The sequence below is a fragment of the Ochotona curzoniae genome, unplaced genomic scaffold (genome assembly GCF_017591425.1).
Source record: "Ochotona curzoniae isolate NIBS_2020 unplaced genomic scaffold, NIBS_Ocur_1.0 contig_293, whole genome shotgun sequence".
Taxonomy (NCBI): domain Eukaryota; kingdom Metazoa; phylum Chordata; class Mammalia; order Lagomorpha; family Ochotonidae; genus Ochotona; species Ochotona curzoniae.
In genome coordinates, this window is record NW_024465655.1 from 909,520 (window position 1) to 926,124 (window position 16,605).

At 47.6% G+C, this 16,605-nt stretch overlaps 1 protein-coding gene across 1 annotated transcript in view; it reads right to left on the reverse strand.

The window, feature by feature from the left end:
• The window catches only part of RAD17 (RAD17 checkpoint clamp loader component), a 29,325-nt gene extending 12,723 nt beyond the window's left edge, over nt 1-16,602 (reverse strand). The window contains exons 1-9 of the mRNA XM_040979059.1: nt 16,309-16,602; nt 15,151-15,254; nt 13,106-13,363; nt 12,473-12,556; nt 7,816-7,972; nt 3,347-3,483; nt 2,692-2,744; nt 1,986-2,111; nt 1,837-1,906 (exon numbers count right to left, since the gene is read on the reverse strand). Coding sequence (XP_040834993.1) covers nt 1,837-1,906; nt 1,986-2,111; nt 2,692-2,744; nt 3,347-3,483; nt 7,816-7,972; nt 12,473-12,556; nt 13,106-13,363; nt 15,151-15,254; nt 16,309-16,324 — 1,005 coding nt within the window. The 5' untranslated portion in view covers nt 16,325-16,602. The remainder of the gene's footprint in view (nt 1-1,836; nt 1,907-1,985; nt 2,112-2,691; nt 2,745-3,346; nt 3,484-7,815; nt 7,973-12,472; nt 12,557-13,105; nt 13,364-15,150; nt 15,255-16,308) is intronic.
• Between the last annotated feature and the right edge of the window lie 3 nt (nt 16,603-16,605).

The following is a 16,605-nucleotide window of genomic DNA, read 5'->3' on the forward strand; positions in this document are numbered from 1 at the left end:
GAAAGCAGCAGAGGATGGCCCAAATGTCTGGCCCCTGCACCCACGTGGGTGACCCGGAGGCCAGAAGAGCCTGGGCTCCTGGCTTTAGGCAGGTCCAGGCCTAGCCATTTGGGAAGAGAACCAGGGAATGGAAGATCCTCTCTTTCTCTCCCTCTCTGTATCTCTGCTTTTATACCTTTCAAACAAATAAAAAGCAAAACAAAGAGAAAAACCACATTTATATCAAGTTACACTGAAAGCCCAAGTTCGGGGCTGGCACTGTGGGGCTAAGGGCAAAGCTGCCATCTGCGACCGTGGTACGCAATGTGAGCACGAGCTGTGGCCCGACTCCTTCACCCTGGACGCGGCTCTCCGGGGGCGGCCTGGGAGAGCAGCAGGGCACAGCCTATGGGCTGGCTTTCGTGTTCTCCACGAGGGAGAGCTGGATGCTGCGCTGCTGGGGCGGCTTCAGTCGGGCTCCCCTGCTGCTGAGGCCACGGCAGGAGCCAAGCAGCACAGCAAAGGCGTCTTTGTGGCGAGATCTCCATAGCAATACTTTCAAAAATAACTGCTCTTAGGGGAGACATTTTGGCTTAAGCAAGCACATTTTTGCTTGGGATGTCCTCAACCCCTATGAGAACGCCTGGGTTTGAGTCCCAGATATGCTCAGATATGCTCTCAATTCTAGCTGCTGTTTTTTTTTTTTTTTTTTTTTTATTGGAAAGACAGATCAGATTTAATGAGAGGAGAGAACAGAGAGAAAGATCTTCTATCTGCTGGTTCACTCCCCAAGTGACTGCAACAGCTGGAGCTGAGCCGATCTGAAGCCAGGAGCCAGGAATTTCTCCACACAGGTAGAGTCCTAAGCCTTGGGCCGTCCTCTCCTGCTTTCCCAGGCCACGAGCAGAGAGCTGGATGGGAAATGGAAAAGTCGGAACACAAACCGGCACCAATGTGCGACTGTGGTACTTGCGAAGTAAGGGTGTAGCCATTGAGCCATCCAGCTGGGGCCCCAATCCTACTTCTTGACGCACACCTGGGAGGCAACCAAAGAAGGCTCAGGTATTTAGGTCCTTGAGACAGTTGAACTGTTCTGAGTTCCCAGCCAAGACTGGGAAGGCCAAAGGCAGGAGCCTGGAACTTCACTTGGGTTTCCCATGCAAGTGACAAGGACTCAAATACTTGAGTGATCATTTGTTATCTCCAAATGTGTGTATCAGCAGAAGGCTGGAGTGCAGTGTGGAACCTGGATCTGTTCCCAAGCACTTCAATCTGGGATGTGGGAGTACCAAATGGTGGCTTAACCCACTGCGCCATAATGCCCACTCCAAGCTCAGGAATTTTTAAATCAATACTTCTTAAAATGACGTATCTCAGGAGTGAATTAACATTTTCTAATTGTAAACACCAAAACACTATGTCTCTAAATTGTATACCCTTACTAAAGATGGGATTTCTGGGAGCCAGCATGATGGCTCAACAGGCTAATCCTCTGCCTGCAAATGCTGCAAATGCTGGCATCCCATATTGGTGCCAGTTCATATGGCAGTGGATCCACTTCCCATCCAGTTCCCTGCTTGTGGCCTGGGAAAGCAGCTGAGGACGGCCCAGAGCCTTGGAACCGTGCATCCACGTGGGAGACCTGGAGGAGGCTCCTGGCTCTTGGCTTCAGATCAGCTCAGCTCTAGCTGTTGCAGCCATTTGGGGAGTTTACTAGTAGATGGAAGGTCTTTCTCTCTGTCTCCTTCTGTCTGGAAATCTGTCTTCCCAATACAAACAAATAAATCTTTAAAAAAATATAAAACAGATGGCTTCTCCATGACTGTGATATAAGATTCCAATCATTCCGAAGCTTACCTTACTAGCTTCTATTGTCACGATCCGGTTAAGGAACTTCATCATAATCGTTGGAGCCACAGGGTTAAAACTGTAAGGAAAGACGGTGGCTGAACAACTCATCTTAAAAGACCAGATGTCAACATGGTGAGTGGAGAATTCTTTCTCACCTGATATGCGAGATAGAACACTCCTCCTGAATTTGTTTGGGAAACAGCAGCCTGTGATTGCTGTCTCCGCTGGCGCTGTCGGAGACGATAAAGACCAGAGGACAGCGGCCGATCTGCACGTACTTCCTGCAACGGGAACACAGCAACGCTGGCATCCATGCCGCACAGCAATGCTGGCATCCACGCCGCACAGCAATGCTGGCATCCACGCCACACAGCAACGCTGGCATCCACATCGCACAGCAATGCTGGCATCCACATTGCACAGCAACGCTGGCATCCACGTCACACACCATTGCTGGCATCCACGCCGCACAGCAATGCTGGCATCCACGCCACACAGCAACGCTGGCATCCACATCGCACAGCAATGCTGGCATCCACGCCACACAGCAACACTGGCATCCACATCGCACAGCAATGCTGGCATCCACGCCACACAGCAATGCTGGCATCCACGCCGCACAGCAATGCTGGCATCCACGTCGCACAGCAATGCTGGCATCCACGTCACACACCATTGCTGGCATCCACGCCGCACAGCAATGCTGGCATCCACGCCGCACAGCAATGCTGGCATCCACGTCACACACCATTGCTGGCATCCACGCCGCACAGCAATGCTGGCATCCACGCCGCACAGCAACGCTGGCATCCACGTCGCGTGCCGGCCAATCGGACGCTCTAGAACACTGCAGAAACTTACCTGAGAACTTCATGTAGACTATGAGAATCTCGATAAAACTGGTTAGGCAAATCCTACAAAAAAATACAGAATGAATATAGTTGCTTCATTCCATTTCAAATTTATTTCCAGATTTAGATTTATCAAGACAGGAATCACGCCGGGCCCTCCTAGGCTTTTTCACACTTAAGTTATTATCCAGCTTTTATTCAGCTACTGAAAAAGACTTTAGATTTCTATTGCCTTTGTGTTGCATTTTACCAGTGTCACTGCTACGGAGCGTTCATGTTTTAAGACACATCTTGGGTCCGGTGCTGTAGCCTAGCCAGGATCTCATATGGGCACCAGTTCCAGTCCTGGTGGTGCCACTTCCCATCCAGGTCCCCGCTTGTGGCCTGGGAAAGCAGTCGAGGACGGCCCAAAGCCTTGGGACCCTGCACCCACGTGGGAGACCTGGAGAAAGTTCCTGGCTCCTGGCTTCAGATCGGCACAGCACCGGCCATTGCGGTCACATGGGGAGTGAACCATCAGAATGGAAGATCTTCCTCTCTGTCTCTCCTCCTCTCTGTATGTCTGACTTTGCAATAAAAGTAAATAAATCTTAAAAAAAAAAAAAAGACACGTCTCACAGTTCTTTATTCAAAAGCTACAGCCGGATGTGAGAAGCGGTCCTTACTTCCACCAGAATTATCTTCTTGTTAGTTCTCAAGTCATCCCCGAGCATCTGTAGTTTGTTGTACTTTGTCGCTCTCAGCAGAAACTCTTTGAAAACTGCCAACTGAGACTGATAGGCAAGCACAGGGAAGCTCGCTTCTGAAAAACCGAACACATGAAAAATAAAACACCGATCTTATTGTTTAACAAACCATATACATTACTTTTATACTAAAAAGGTACTACAAAAGCCTCACCAAAAATTAGAATGAAAAGACAAGCTTATTTCAGGGCAAACCAGTTTTCAAATCTGAAAAGAGTGTTTACATTACAACTCTTCCGCAATTTTGGAAGATCCCTTGTACATTTAACTGTATAAATTTCATTTTATTTTTGAATAAACTTACCTTTAAAATCTACTTTCTACAAATTTTGGAAGTACTCTCATGTTCAAACACATTTACAAGATACTTTGTGCGGGCCCGGCGCGGTGGCGCAAGTGGTTAAAGGTCCTCGCCTTGCACGCCCGGGATCCCATATGGGCGCCGGTTCTAATCCTTGCAGCCCCTCTTCCCTTCCAGCTCCCTGCCTGTGGCCCGGGAAGGCAGTCGAGGACGGCCCAAAGCTTTGGGACCCTGCACCCGCGTGGGAGACCCGGAAGACTCTCCTGGCTTCGGATCGGCATAGTATGGCCCGTTGCGCTCACTTGGGGAGTGAATCATCGGATGGAAGATCTTCCTCTCTGTCTCTCCTCTCTGTATATCCGCCTTTCCAATGAAAAAATAATAAAAATAAATTTAAAAAAAAAAAAAAAAAAGATACTTTGTGGGACCCAACGGCATGGCCTAGCGGCTAAAGTCCTCGCCTTGAATGCGCCAGAATCCCATATGGGCACCGGTTCTAATCCCGGCAGCTCCACTTCCCATCCAGCTCCCTGCCTGTGGCCTGGGAAAGCAGTCGAGAACGGCCCAAAGCCTTGGGACTCTGCACCCACATGGGAGACCTGGAGGAGGTTCCTGGCTCCTGGCTTCGAATCAGCACGGCACCGGCTGTTGCGGTCACTTGGGGAGTGAATCATCGGACAAAGATCTTTCTCACTGTCTCTTCTCCCTGTATATCTGCCTTTGCAATAAAAATAAAATAAATCTTTAAAAAAAAAAGTACTTTGTGGAGTAAATTCTTGTCAACTATATTTTTCCTCGTTTTTTAAAAAAGACTACTGGGGGAGCAATGCAGTGGCTCAGAAGGCTGAAGCCCTGCCTGCCAGCACTGGCAAGTCTGTTTGTGTGCCAGTTTGTGTTCCAGATGCTCCACTTCCCATCCAGCTCGCTGCCTAGGGGCTGGGAAAGCAACAGAGGGTGGCCCATGTCCTTAGAACCCTGCACCCGCGTGAGATACTTGGGAGAAGCTCCTGGCTCCTCCTCAGCTCAGCTACGGCCTCTGCAGCCATTTGGGGAGCAAAGCAGCGGATGGACCATCTTTCTCTCTGTCTCTATTTCTGTAAAATTCGTCTTTCAAATAAAAACAGCTCTTAAAAAAAAAAAAGACTATCTATTAGAAAGGCAGAGTTAGAAAGAGAGAGAGAGAGAAGCAGAGATTTTTCAGCCATTGGTTCCTCCTGAAGTGATCCTGAGAGCTGGCCCATCCAGTGCCCACAGATGGCAAGGGCCCGAAGAGGTCCAGAAGCAGCAAGCTGGACTGGAAGTGGAGCGGCAGGGGACCCTGCACGACGGCTCAACTGGCTAATCCTTTGCTTGTTAGCACCGGGACCCCACATGGCCACACAGAAGGTGCTCCTGGCTCTTGGCTTCAGACAGGCTCAGCTTCGGCCACTGCAGCCACTTGGGGAATGAGCCAGCAGATGGAAGATCTTTCTACCTGCCTCTCCTTCTCTCTGGAAATCTGCCTTTCCAATAAAAATAAATGAGTGTTAAAAAAAAGGTTGGGGGAGGGCAGAGCAGCAGGGACTTGAATAAGCACTCACTGCGGCTGCCTTATCCTGCTCTGTCACAATTCTGGCTCTTTCTATTTGCTAACGATGCAAAAAAAGTTATTCAAATTTGAAAATAGGACATTCGTTTCCAAAGACAAGAGTTAACAAGCACTGGAGTAATTTTTCTATACCAGTAAACTAGTAGTAACACAGGATTAACTGCTTTAGCACAGAACTGCCAAAAACATGTATCACTTCAGTCTACACAATGAAGTCTCTGAACCTGTAACCGAATTAGCTTCAGTAACAAAGGTTCAATGAAAGAATGACTGAGTAGTGACCTTGAGAATAAAGGAAGTAGATTGCCAACATTTAATGCCAATATCTAGAAAGCAACATAGTGGTCACTCTGACTGTGTGAAGGCAGAGTGTGTTGTGGACAGACTTGGTCTGGGCCACAGCATCCGTGGTTTGCGTACGAGATGGGGCTGAGGACAGAACTGACCCAGAAACTTCAACCACCAGTTTGTGCCTAGGCTGATGCAGGTGATGGACCGAGCTGGACCCCATATTAGCTGGCACACGGGAGTTAGGCCTGGGGTTAACTCTAGCGAGGTTTCTTTGGGGAACCCCCAACTGGACCACTGGACTTAAAAGTTCCCACCATAGGGAAGCTCACAGGACCTGTGATGACCACAGAGCGCACATGTCAGAACTGGGCATCCTTGGTTGCTGAAGCCTGTGCGGTGGACATCATGCCTGATGCACATGGGGGACATGACAACCAGTTGACTGGGGCCTAACAGGACATCTAGTACCATGGAGGACAGAACAGAATGGACAACGCTCTCGGCCGAGCTTTGACTCTGATACGGACCGGGTCAGCCAATGGACCTCGGAAGGATTTCCTCAACCCTGAAGCAACAAACTCGACAGCATCTCAGAACAGAACCACTTAGGCAGTACTGTCAGAGCATGCTCCACACTGGGGACCATGGCACAACACTGAGTGGCCGTCCCGCATCCCGGGGACTGCTACGGTTAGGCTGCTGGGAGTGGCCCGCTCCGCTTCTCTCCTCCCTTCCCCCAGACACGGGAAGAATAAAAAGGAAGACTGGAGACAGTTTTCTCATCCACACTTCCTCCATTTCTTGACTGTTCCCATCTGAATTTGTGGCTCACACGATTATACATGCTTCTCAACTATGTAAACATTATAGAAAATAAACCCATTAAATACAAAAAAAAAATTCTAAAAAAAAAGCAAGCAATACAAATTGAAGGAACAGCCTAAAGATATGGACTGGCTAGGGCATATTAAAGAAAAGCCCGGAGAAGGAGCTTCGAAGGCTCCACATGCAAATAACGCTGTGTTCCTACAGACCCTGCCTTAGCCAACCACTGGGTCAGAGAGAAACTAGAGGGACCCAGTGAGAGTGCAAAGAGGACAGTGCATGTTTACATGCAGGCAAAGCATCCTTGGGTGGATCCTGTCAGTGAGTTTTTTCCAAATATATATCTGTTGGGAAGTAAGAGTTTAACACATCTTGAGGCTTGACTTGTAATTAAATCAATCAAAGCTCTTTTTTTAAAAGGATTTATTTATTTTTATTGCAAAGGCAGATATACAGAGAGGTGGAGAGGCAGAGAGGAAGATCTTCCGGCCAATGATTCACTCCCCAAGTGACCACAACAGCCAGAGCTGCACCAACCCGAAGCCAGGAGCCAGGAACTTCCTCCTTTGGGTCTCCCACGTGGGTGCAGGGACCCAAGGCTTTGGGCCATCTTGACTGCCTTCCCAGGCCACAAGCAGGGAGCTGGATGGGAAGTGAAGCTGTTGGGATTAGAACCGGTGCCCATATGGGATTCTGGCGTGTTTAAGGTGAGGACTTTAGCCACTAGGCCACCATGCTGCGCCCTCAAAGCTCTTATTGACACTCCCTAACTGCCTACCCAGAACCTGCAACACAAATCCCACATAATGCAAACAGACCTTCCAATCCAACCTAACAGCTAAAAAGACCAAGTCTCCAGACTCAGCGCCGTGGCCTAACGGCTGATGTCCTTGCCATGCACATGCTGGGATCCAGATGGGCACCGACTCTAACCATGGCAGCCCTGCTTCCCATCCAGTTCCCTGCTCGTGGCCTGGAAAGCAGTGGAGGACGGCCCAAAGCCTTGGGACCCTGCACCTACCCGCATGGGGAACCCTGGGAGAGGCTCCTCACTCTGGTATGGCTCAGCTCTGGCCATTGCGGCTGCTTGGGGAGTGAACCATAGAATGGAAGATCTTCCTGTCTCTCCTCCTCTCTGTATATCTGACTTCCCAACAAAAACAAAATAAATGCATTGCCTCTGTCCTGGGCAAGCGCAGTTCTCTTCCTTTCTCTAAAGAAACCTCTCTCGGAAACTGGGAAGCAGAGGAGACAAACGCATTCCTGCCCCTGCAGCCCCCCCCAGCCCCGGTTATTGCTGCAGCCCCCCTGAGCCCCGGTTATTGCTGCAGCCCCCCTGAGCCCCGGTTATTGCCACTTCTACTACTTTTGCCAAAACCTTACCATGATTAAACATCTCTTTGAAATCATCTTTTTGGAAGTCTGGTAAAACTGGATTAATCCACTCTTGCACGTGAATACCATGCTCCTTTGACAGGACTTTCAGAGTAGTTGTCTTCCCACAGCCAGGAGGCCCTGTTACTAATAAGACAGATCCACCCTAAAACCAAACACAGTCATTAACATTCAGGATCACTGCAATGCTATGCTGTTTCTGCATTTCTTCCTACATCTTACTTCCAAACTATTTTAATAAAAATCTAGTACATTAAATTCATCACGCATGCCAGCTAGAATAAATCTGTTTGAGACAAAGCATAGTATCTGATTCTGAGCTTGTCCGCAATGCTGGTCTGACGTTCCTTCCACTGAATAGTTGCCTAGACCGAGGAAGTGATGCTTGAAAGAAAAATGTTAGAGACTTCCCTGTACTCACCAAGTTCAACCTTAATACAGATCTCCCGCTGAATACAACCTCACAAGAAAAGCATTGTTATGGGAAGACTTCAGTTTGGATAAGAGATTCTTAAAAAATAAATAAACGAATAAATAAAGGCTACAGAGTTTCAGAGGAATTGCTTACTGATATATTTTCTCGAATTAGAGAAGGTAAAACCTCTGCCTGTTTGGAATCCGAACAAAGCCATTTTAATTTTTTTAAGATTTATTTATGTTTATTGGAAAGTCAGATATACAGAGAGAGACAGAGAGGAAGATCTTCTGGCCAATGATTCACTGCCCAGGTGCTGCAATGTCTGGAGCTAAACTGATCTGAAGCCAGGAGCCAGGAGGTTCTCCTAAATCTCCTGTGAGGATGCAGGGTCCCATGGCCTTGGGTCGTCCTCGACTGCTTTCCCAGGCCACAGGCAGGGAGCTGGATGGGAAGTGGAGCAGCTCGGATTAGAACTGGCACCCATTTGGGATCCCGGCATGTCCAAGGCGAGAACTCTAGCTGCTAGGCTATTGTGCTGGGTCCATTCAGTTCAATTTTTAAAAAATATTTATCTTTACTTGAAAGAGTTACGTGGGGCCAGTATGGTGGAACAGCACGCTCGCTCACTCTGTGGTGCCTTCGCCCTACACGGGCACTGAGCTGTGTCCTGATTACTCCACTTCCCATCCAGCCCTCTGCTTGTGACCTGGGAACTATGGAGGATGGCCAAGGCTTTGGGAGCCTACTCCTGTGCAGGGACCCAGGGAAGCTCCTAGTCCCCATGTGGATCAGCTCAGCTCTGGGCATTTGGAGAGTGAAATGGGAAGTTATTCTCTAGCTCTTCCTTCTCTGGAAAAATCTACGATTCAAATGAAAATTAACTATTTTTTTTTTAAAAGTTAGAGAGAAGCAAATACAGAGGGAAAGTTGTCTTGTTTTTTTTTTTTTTTTTGATTGTTTTCAAACTATATTTCTGTCTTCTAATGACCAGAGAGATTTTACACCTGCTGGTTCATTCCCTAAATGGCCACAACAGCCAAAGCTTAGCTGATCTGAAGCCAGCAGTTAGGAGTTTTCTGGGGGTCTCTTGCCTGGGACCCTCTGCTGCTTTACCAAGCCCTTAGCAGAGGGCTGGATTGGAAGTGGAGCAGCTGGGACTAGAAGCGGTATTCACATGGGATGCTGGTGCTTGTTATACCACTGCAGCAACCCCAAGCAGCTCTCTTTTTTTAATGGTCGTTTATGTATTATAGCACTATTGCCCATGGGTTTCGTGCTTGCAAATCAATAACATATACTGATGACTGTGCCTGTAAAGAGAAATTCACAGACCAAGGCTATGGGGCTGGCACTGAGGAACAGTGGGTTAAGCTGCTTTCAGTTCCAAATGCACCAATCCAGATCCAGCTTCTTGCCAACGTGCCTAAGCAGGCAGCAGCAGATGGCCAAGTATTTGGGATCTGCCTCTCCTATGACAAAGTAGGAGTGCCTAGCTCCTGGGTTCAGGTTGGCACAATCTTGGCTACTGTGGCCATTTCGGGAGGGAATCTGTGTAGGAAAAATTTCTTTCTCATTTTACCTTTCAAACTGACAAATAAATCCATAACATACATAGAGAAGGGGTCAACATTGTTGTCTGCAGTGTCAGCCTTCCATGCAGGCTCTACTTCCAATCCAGCTTCCTGCTAATGGGCTGGGCAGAGCAGCAGCAGATGGCCCAAATGCTTAGGCTCTGCTACTCCACACGGGAGACCAGGATGAAGCCCCTGACTCCTGGCTTCAGCACAGCTCAGTGCTGGCCTCTGCAACCATCTGGGGAGTGAACCAACACATGGAAGACTTCTTTCTCTCTCTCTCCCCACCTACACTGTAATTCATTCAAATACATATATAAGTATTCAAAAGCAAAAAAGTAAAACAGGGTTATGTATTTATCAGTTGACAAGAATGTGACTTGATGCTGGCAAAATTCAAGTATAAATTTCTTTTTAGGAACAATGCCTTAGTGTGTGCTAATTCAGCAACTTCAAACTTACAAAAAGATAATTTTTTAAAAGGAAGCCCATTCATGGGAGCTGGGCACTATTCTCATGTAAGGATTAAGTGTCTGCTTTCTGACACAGTGTATACAGCCACACAGAAAAGCCTCCAGTAAGAGAGCTAGAAGATAATCTAATCAGAACAAAACACAAAACTTCTGTTAATCTCCCCATTGTCTACACTGTGTAATACATTTATCACACTGTCTTAAAGAAGTTGCCTTGAGAATTCAAACTTAGCAAATATTTGACCTATTTGCAAACAAGAAAAAAATTTTTTCAGGGCCCAGTGCAGTGGCCTAGGGCTAAAGTCCTTGCCTTGAACACGCCAGGATCCCATATGGGCGCTGGTGCTAGTTCAGGCGGCCCCACTTTCCATGCTTCTCCCTGCTTGTGGCCTGGGAAAGCAGTCGAGATGGCCCAAGGCCTTGGGACCCTGCACCCATGTGGGAGACCTGGAAGAGCTCCTGGCTCCTGGCTTCAGATCAGTGCAGCAAAGGCTTTATGGCCATTTAGGGAATGAGATAGCAGGTGCAAAGTTGGAAGATCTTTTTGTTTCTCCTTTTTCCTATAAATTTGATCTGTGTTTCCAATAAAAAAATAAAATAAAATAGGGTCCAGCACAGTAATCTAGCAGCTAAAGTCCTTTCCATGCATCTGCATGGATCCCATATGGGCACCAGTTCATGTTCCCGTGGCCCCACTTCTCATCCAGCTCCCTTTGCGTGGCCTGGGAAAGCAGTCGAGGACGGCCCAAGGCCTTGGAACCCTGCACCTGTGTGGGAGACCTGGAAGAGGTACTGAACTCCTGGCTTCACATCAGCTCAGTTCTGGCCATTCTGGCCTCTTGGAAAGTAAAGCATCAGATGGAAGAGCTTTCTGTCTCTCCTCCTCTCTGTAAATCTGACTTTCCAATAAAAACATAAAATAAATTGTAAATAATGCCTTTTTTTAAATTAGAAAAAGGAGCTGGGCAGTTGCTTAACCTACCAGTTAAGACACTCAAATGCCAGGGCCTGGTGTTGCAGCTTAGTGCGTTATAAGGTAGCCCCGTGCCAAGCTGCCTGGGAAAGCAGTGGAGGCCCCAGTGCTTGGGGCCTCAAAGAAGCTGCCGGCTCTTGGCTTCAGCTTGGCCCTACCCAGGATGTTATGACCATTTTGACAATGAACCAGCAGATCAAAGAGCTCTCTCTCTTTTATTTTCAAATAAATAAAACCTTAAAAAAAAAAAAAAGATAAGTTCTACATTAGAGTATCTATATTTGATTTGAAGCTGGTAACTACAAACTCAGGGAGTAAGCCGTGATGGCTCAAGTTTAACTGGTATCGGCTATCCAAGTGGGTGCCCGGGGTTAAACTCCAAGTTCCCCTTCAGCCCCATCCCAGTGCCACCCGTTATGGGCATCTGGGAAGTGAATCAGCAAAGGGAAGCTCTCTCAAATAAAGAACACTAAATATCAACAGCCTGAAATGCCCTGAAGCTAATAATTTACGTTAAGTCACTTGTGGGGTTGTTAAAGAGACACACAGGCAGTTCCTGGCCAAGGCGCCCAGGAAGGCAGTTCCTGCTGACCCAGACTTCCTGGCTATGGCTGGCGCAGCCCCGACAGCGTCTCACTGGACACCCAGGCCCCTCCACCCCAGCAGACGGGGTCAAATCGCTTCCTCTTCCTCACTCTGTGTCCCTGCCTTTCAAATACACGAATCCTAAAAGAAAACAAACAAACAAACAAACAAAAACCTATATATGATGAATACATGAGTACTTTCACTAGTTTATTTACCTTGGTCAAAATATTTCAAACAGAAATTAAGAAGATAGATTGCAAGGAGGAAATAGTCCACTTTGGGGGCTGAAGGTAACTCGAATTGGGAAGTGAAACCAAGAAACACCAGGTTGAGACCACGCTGGCTGTTTTCAACTATATTTAGCGCAAAAACTACTGTGTGTTTTGTGGTGTTGGAGGTGTTCATTAGATGACAACCCTAACTAGTTACTGATCCTTCTGCTGACCAGAGGAGCCGGGCAGGAGAAAGAGGCACATTTACAGGGGAATTTCAAAGTGACCAGCAGGCAGGTCCGGGAGCGCTCCACCCCAGCCCATCTGGACGCATCTGACCAAAACCATCCCGGAGGTTCAGAGAGACAGCTGGCGTCCCACGTTTCTAAACACGCTTATTTAATTACCTGTTTTTGTTGTCTTTCCAAAACTTGAGCCTTTAACCAGGCTTCAACTTCTTCAATTTTCTTCTTATGCACAGCAAGTTCATGCTAAAACGGAAATGCGAAGTTGAAACTTTTCAACTCAAGGATTTTTGGCATATCAGCACTTATTAAACCAAACATTTTAAACAAAAAAAATCATCAAACTAGTAGCATGTCGTATTGTAATAATGCAGGACCTTTCGATCACACTTGAATTTTTATATTATTATGGAAAAAAAAATGTATTTTGAGCTGACACCACTGTAATCTTGGGCAAGTTTACAATTTTTTTCTCTAATCTAGAAACACATTTGGGGAAGGGCATAGGGAGGAATATGACATTTCATAAAAAAATAGAGATCATTTTTTGGTTGGGGTTAAGTTCATCCTAAGATAAATAACCAACGGTTCAACTTCAGAATAACTGTTAGGAAAATCTGGAACTTAGAACGCAAACACATATAACCGAGGAAGAACTATTCCACTCCAGTTCATTATGCATTAACAATGCTGAGTGAAAAAAAAAAACAATGTGAGACTTTACACCTCTTTCTTCCCACCCGCTCTCATCCTCCTTGAAATAAAATTACAGTGCTGCTTGCTGTTACTCAGTACCTGAGTTTCTGGTTGGTATCTGTCCACCCATGAGTCATCTTCACAGAGGTGCTGTTTGGAATTTTCTAGACTGTAAATCGATTCTGTGGCAGCCTGCTTCCCTCTTTTTCTAGCTGGAAGTCTGCTACTTTCTAATGTGGAAGGCACATGTTTTCTTCTCTGGGTCGAGTTATTCACACCTAAGGATGCGGCGCTAACAGCAGAGATGCCTACATGCTCTGTAAAGTCATCAAACGACGGGTCCACCCAGTCTGTCACCTGAAAAAAAGGTCACACCAACATCGTTACATCTGATGCACCCATTCTCTACACAACTGAACTGCTCACGAAGCAAAATACGCATCATATGTATGGTATTTAAAAAGAAAAACCTCAGAAATTAATTCTTTAAATAGAATTGTCTCGTTATATGTTAGTTCCGTCCCACTTCACAGTAACTGCAACCACATACTTGTCCGCTAAGCAGCTTAACGATGAATACCACATGCACAACATAAGCTGTATTGTTTTTATTAATTGTAATTTTCCCAAGGTAACAGGCAGCACAGGAAATGCTGCCAGCAACGTTAGCGTCACATACGGGCACTGGTTCAAGTCCTGGCTGCTCCGCTTCCCATCCAGCTCCCTGCCACAGCATCTGGGAGAGCAATGCAAGGTGGCCCAAACGCTTCGGACCCTGTGCCCATGTGGGAGACTGGATGTAGGATCCTGCCGGGCCCAGCCCTGGCTTTTGTGGCCATTTAGGGAGTGAATCGGTGGATGGAAGATCTCTCCTTCTATAACTCGACTTTCAGACAAATAAAATGTATAAAAAGGAGACAGAGAGAAGCACAGTTCTTAAAAACACTCTGGGGGAGCTGGTGTTGTGAGAAGGAGTTAAGCTACTATCTGTGGCAGCAACTTCCCGTGTGCGCACAGGTTTGAGACCAGCTGCTCCACTTCCGGTCCGGCTGCCTGCTGACATGCTGGGACAGACTGGAGGGGTGTCCGAGTGCTTGGCTGCCCGCACCCACATGGGAGACCCAGACAGATGGAGTTTCTGGTTTCTAGGTTTGGCCTGGCCACAGCACCAGGAGGCAGGGCCTGTGGCTGAGCTGTATCGCCAACTACCATTTAGACAGCTCTTTCCTCTATGTTGAGCTTTCAGCCTTTTGTTTCTTTTTTTTTTTTTAAGATTTATTTATTTTTATTGGAAAATCAGATATACAGAGAGGAGGAGAGATTGAGAGGAAGATCTTCCATCTGATGATTCACCCCCCAAGTGACCACAATGGCCAGAGCCGAGCCAATCCGAAGCCAGGAGCCAGGAGCTCCTCGGTGTCTCCTACATGGCTGCAGGGTCCCAAGGCTTTGTGCCATCCTCGACTGCTTTCCCAGGCCACAAGCAGGGAGTTGGATGGGAAGCAGGGTCGCTGGGATTAGAACCAGCAATCAAAAGGAGTCCCGGGCATGTAAGGTGAGGACTTTAACTGCTACGCTATCGTGCCAGGCCCGAGTTTTCAGCCTGTTCTTGGTCAATGGGCTTTTCTAGATGCTCTTTCAAAATAAAACTGTGCTTTGGTGTTGTTTCACAACTCCCATTAGCCTTGTTTACATTACTAATTACAACAGTTCTGAATACCACAGTTGGAGAGTGGAAGCTAAGTCACTAGGAGCATATGAGAAGGGGCTGACACCAGATACAGCAAGTTAAGCCCCCGCCTACAGCGCCAGCATTCCATATGGGACCCGGCTGGTCCACTTCCAATCCAGCTCCCTTCTAAGGCACCTGGGGAAGCAGCGGAAGGCGCTACATCCTTGGGCCCTGATACCCAGGAGGAAGCCCACAGCTCCTGGCTTCAGTCTGATTCAGCTCCAGCCGCGACAGCCATCTGGGGAGCAAATCATTCCGCACCAACCCCCCCAACTGCTATGGAACTTTGCTTTTCAAATAGGTAAATGAATCATTACCCAAAATAGTCAATATTCACAAAAAATGACCGACAGATGTGCAGACATGCGGTTTAATTAGGTAATGACCCCATGGGCATCTTAGTGCATCATACCTTTGTGGAAGATACCTTTGTTCGAAGCAGAGTGTCTGACATTATAAACCTTAATAGTTCCCATCCATAGTACACAGCCTGTAGTCCAATAAAGTATATTTCACCTAAGGAAAACAAGAAAACACTTCAAATCAAGAAAGACTATAAATACAATATTACAGTAATCATTCTATATTGATATAATCAATAACAAAAGGCTCAAGAACTAGCAAAGCAAAACACGGTATGTAGCAAAATTAGAACGCTAATGTAAGTATAAAGTAATCTACTTGTGGTGTCATCATGGAAAGTTTTCCATATGAATACAACCATGTTTAGAAAAAAACCAGAAAAATAATATATTTGATGCTGACCTCTTTTCAAAACGAAAAAGTAGAGAATTCTATTCTAGCTTTTATGCCCCCGAAGTATTTCATACAACAAATTAGCTGGTTTCCAAAATTTCAAAAAAAAGCAGAATACAATGAATTGGATGAGTCATTTCCTTTAGATAAAAGAAAAACCTGAAATCTCACTGAAAAATGTTCTAAAACTGTATTTGAACTTGCTACTAGGCAGGATCTTGGCAACTCCGCTTTTCAGTTTTCGTAATTTATCATTCCTTAAGCAAAGTGGCGAGTTCACCCATGTTACATTAGCCAAAAGTAAAGGCTTGAGGCCAATCGACCTGTACGCTGGAAGGTGTAGTCGACTTACGGGGGGCACAAGCTCCAAGGACCCCCCCACCCTATAAGTTATTCATCTCTGCCCCCGCCCCCAACATCGTTTGCCATTAGGTAAGTTTCAGAAACACACACTGTTGCAAAAACAACAACGAAAACATTCAATGCAAGCCGACGGGTGGAAATAAGGACCTGTGGTAGGGACTCTAATCGCTCTATGGAAAAAAAGAGAGGCCGACAGTGACATCCTCTGATTAGCGGGGACCTGTCCCTGAGGCGACACGTCACGGGGAGAAGACACTACCGGGGACGGACTCCTGGCGCAGCCCGCTGCCCTGCACGCTGCACAGGCGGGGCTCAGCTCGGACACTGGCCCGGACTCGCCCTGCAGTGAGCCGGGAGCGGGGTGCGGGCCAGGACCCCGCGATCGCGTCCTCCCCATCGCACTGGGTCCAGGACACCCACGTCACACACACCCTCAGCGCGACGGCCTTACTTTGCGGGAGCTGCATCCCCTCGCGGACGGGGAAGAGCGAAGCAGCGCGGGGCCGGCCCCTCGCGGGCGGGGAAGCCAAGCCAACCCGACCCTCCCTGGGCTCCCGCCTCCCGGGGGACCTTCCAGAACGCTCGGCGCATCCGTGACGCAGGCTGAGGGGGCGGGACAGGCCCCGAAGGACTTAGGCAGCCGGCGCACTGCCTGCCTCAGGCCGCGGAGCCGAGTGGCCGATGCGCCTCGGACGCTGCCTCCGAAGCGTGTTCTAGAACACCAGGTGACCGGTGGGCGGCGAGTGGA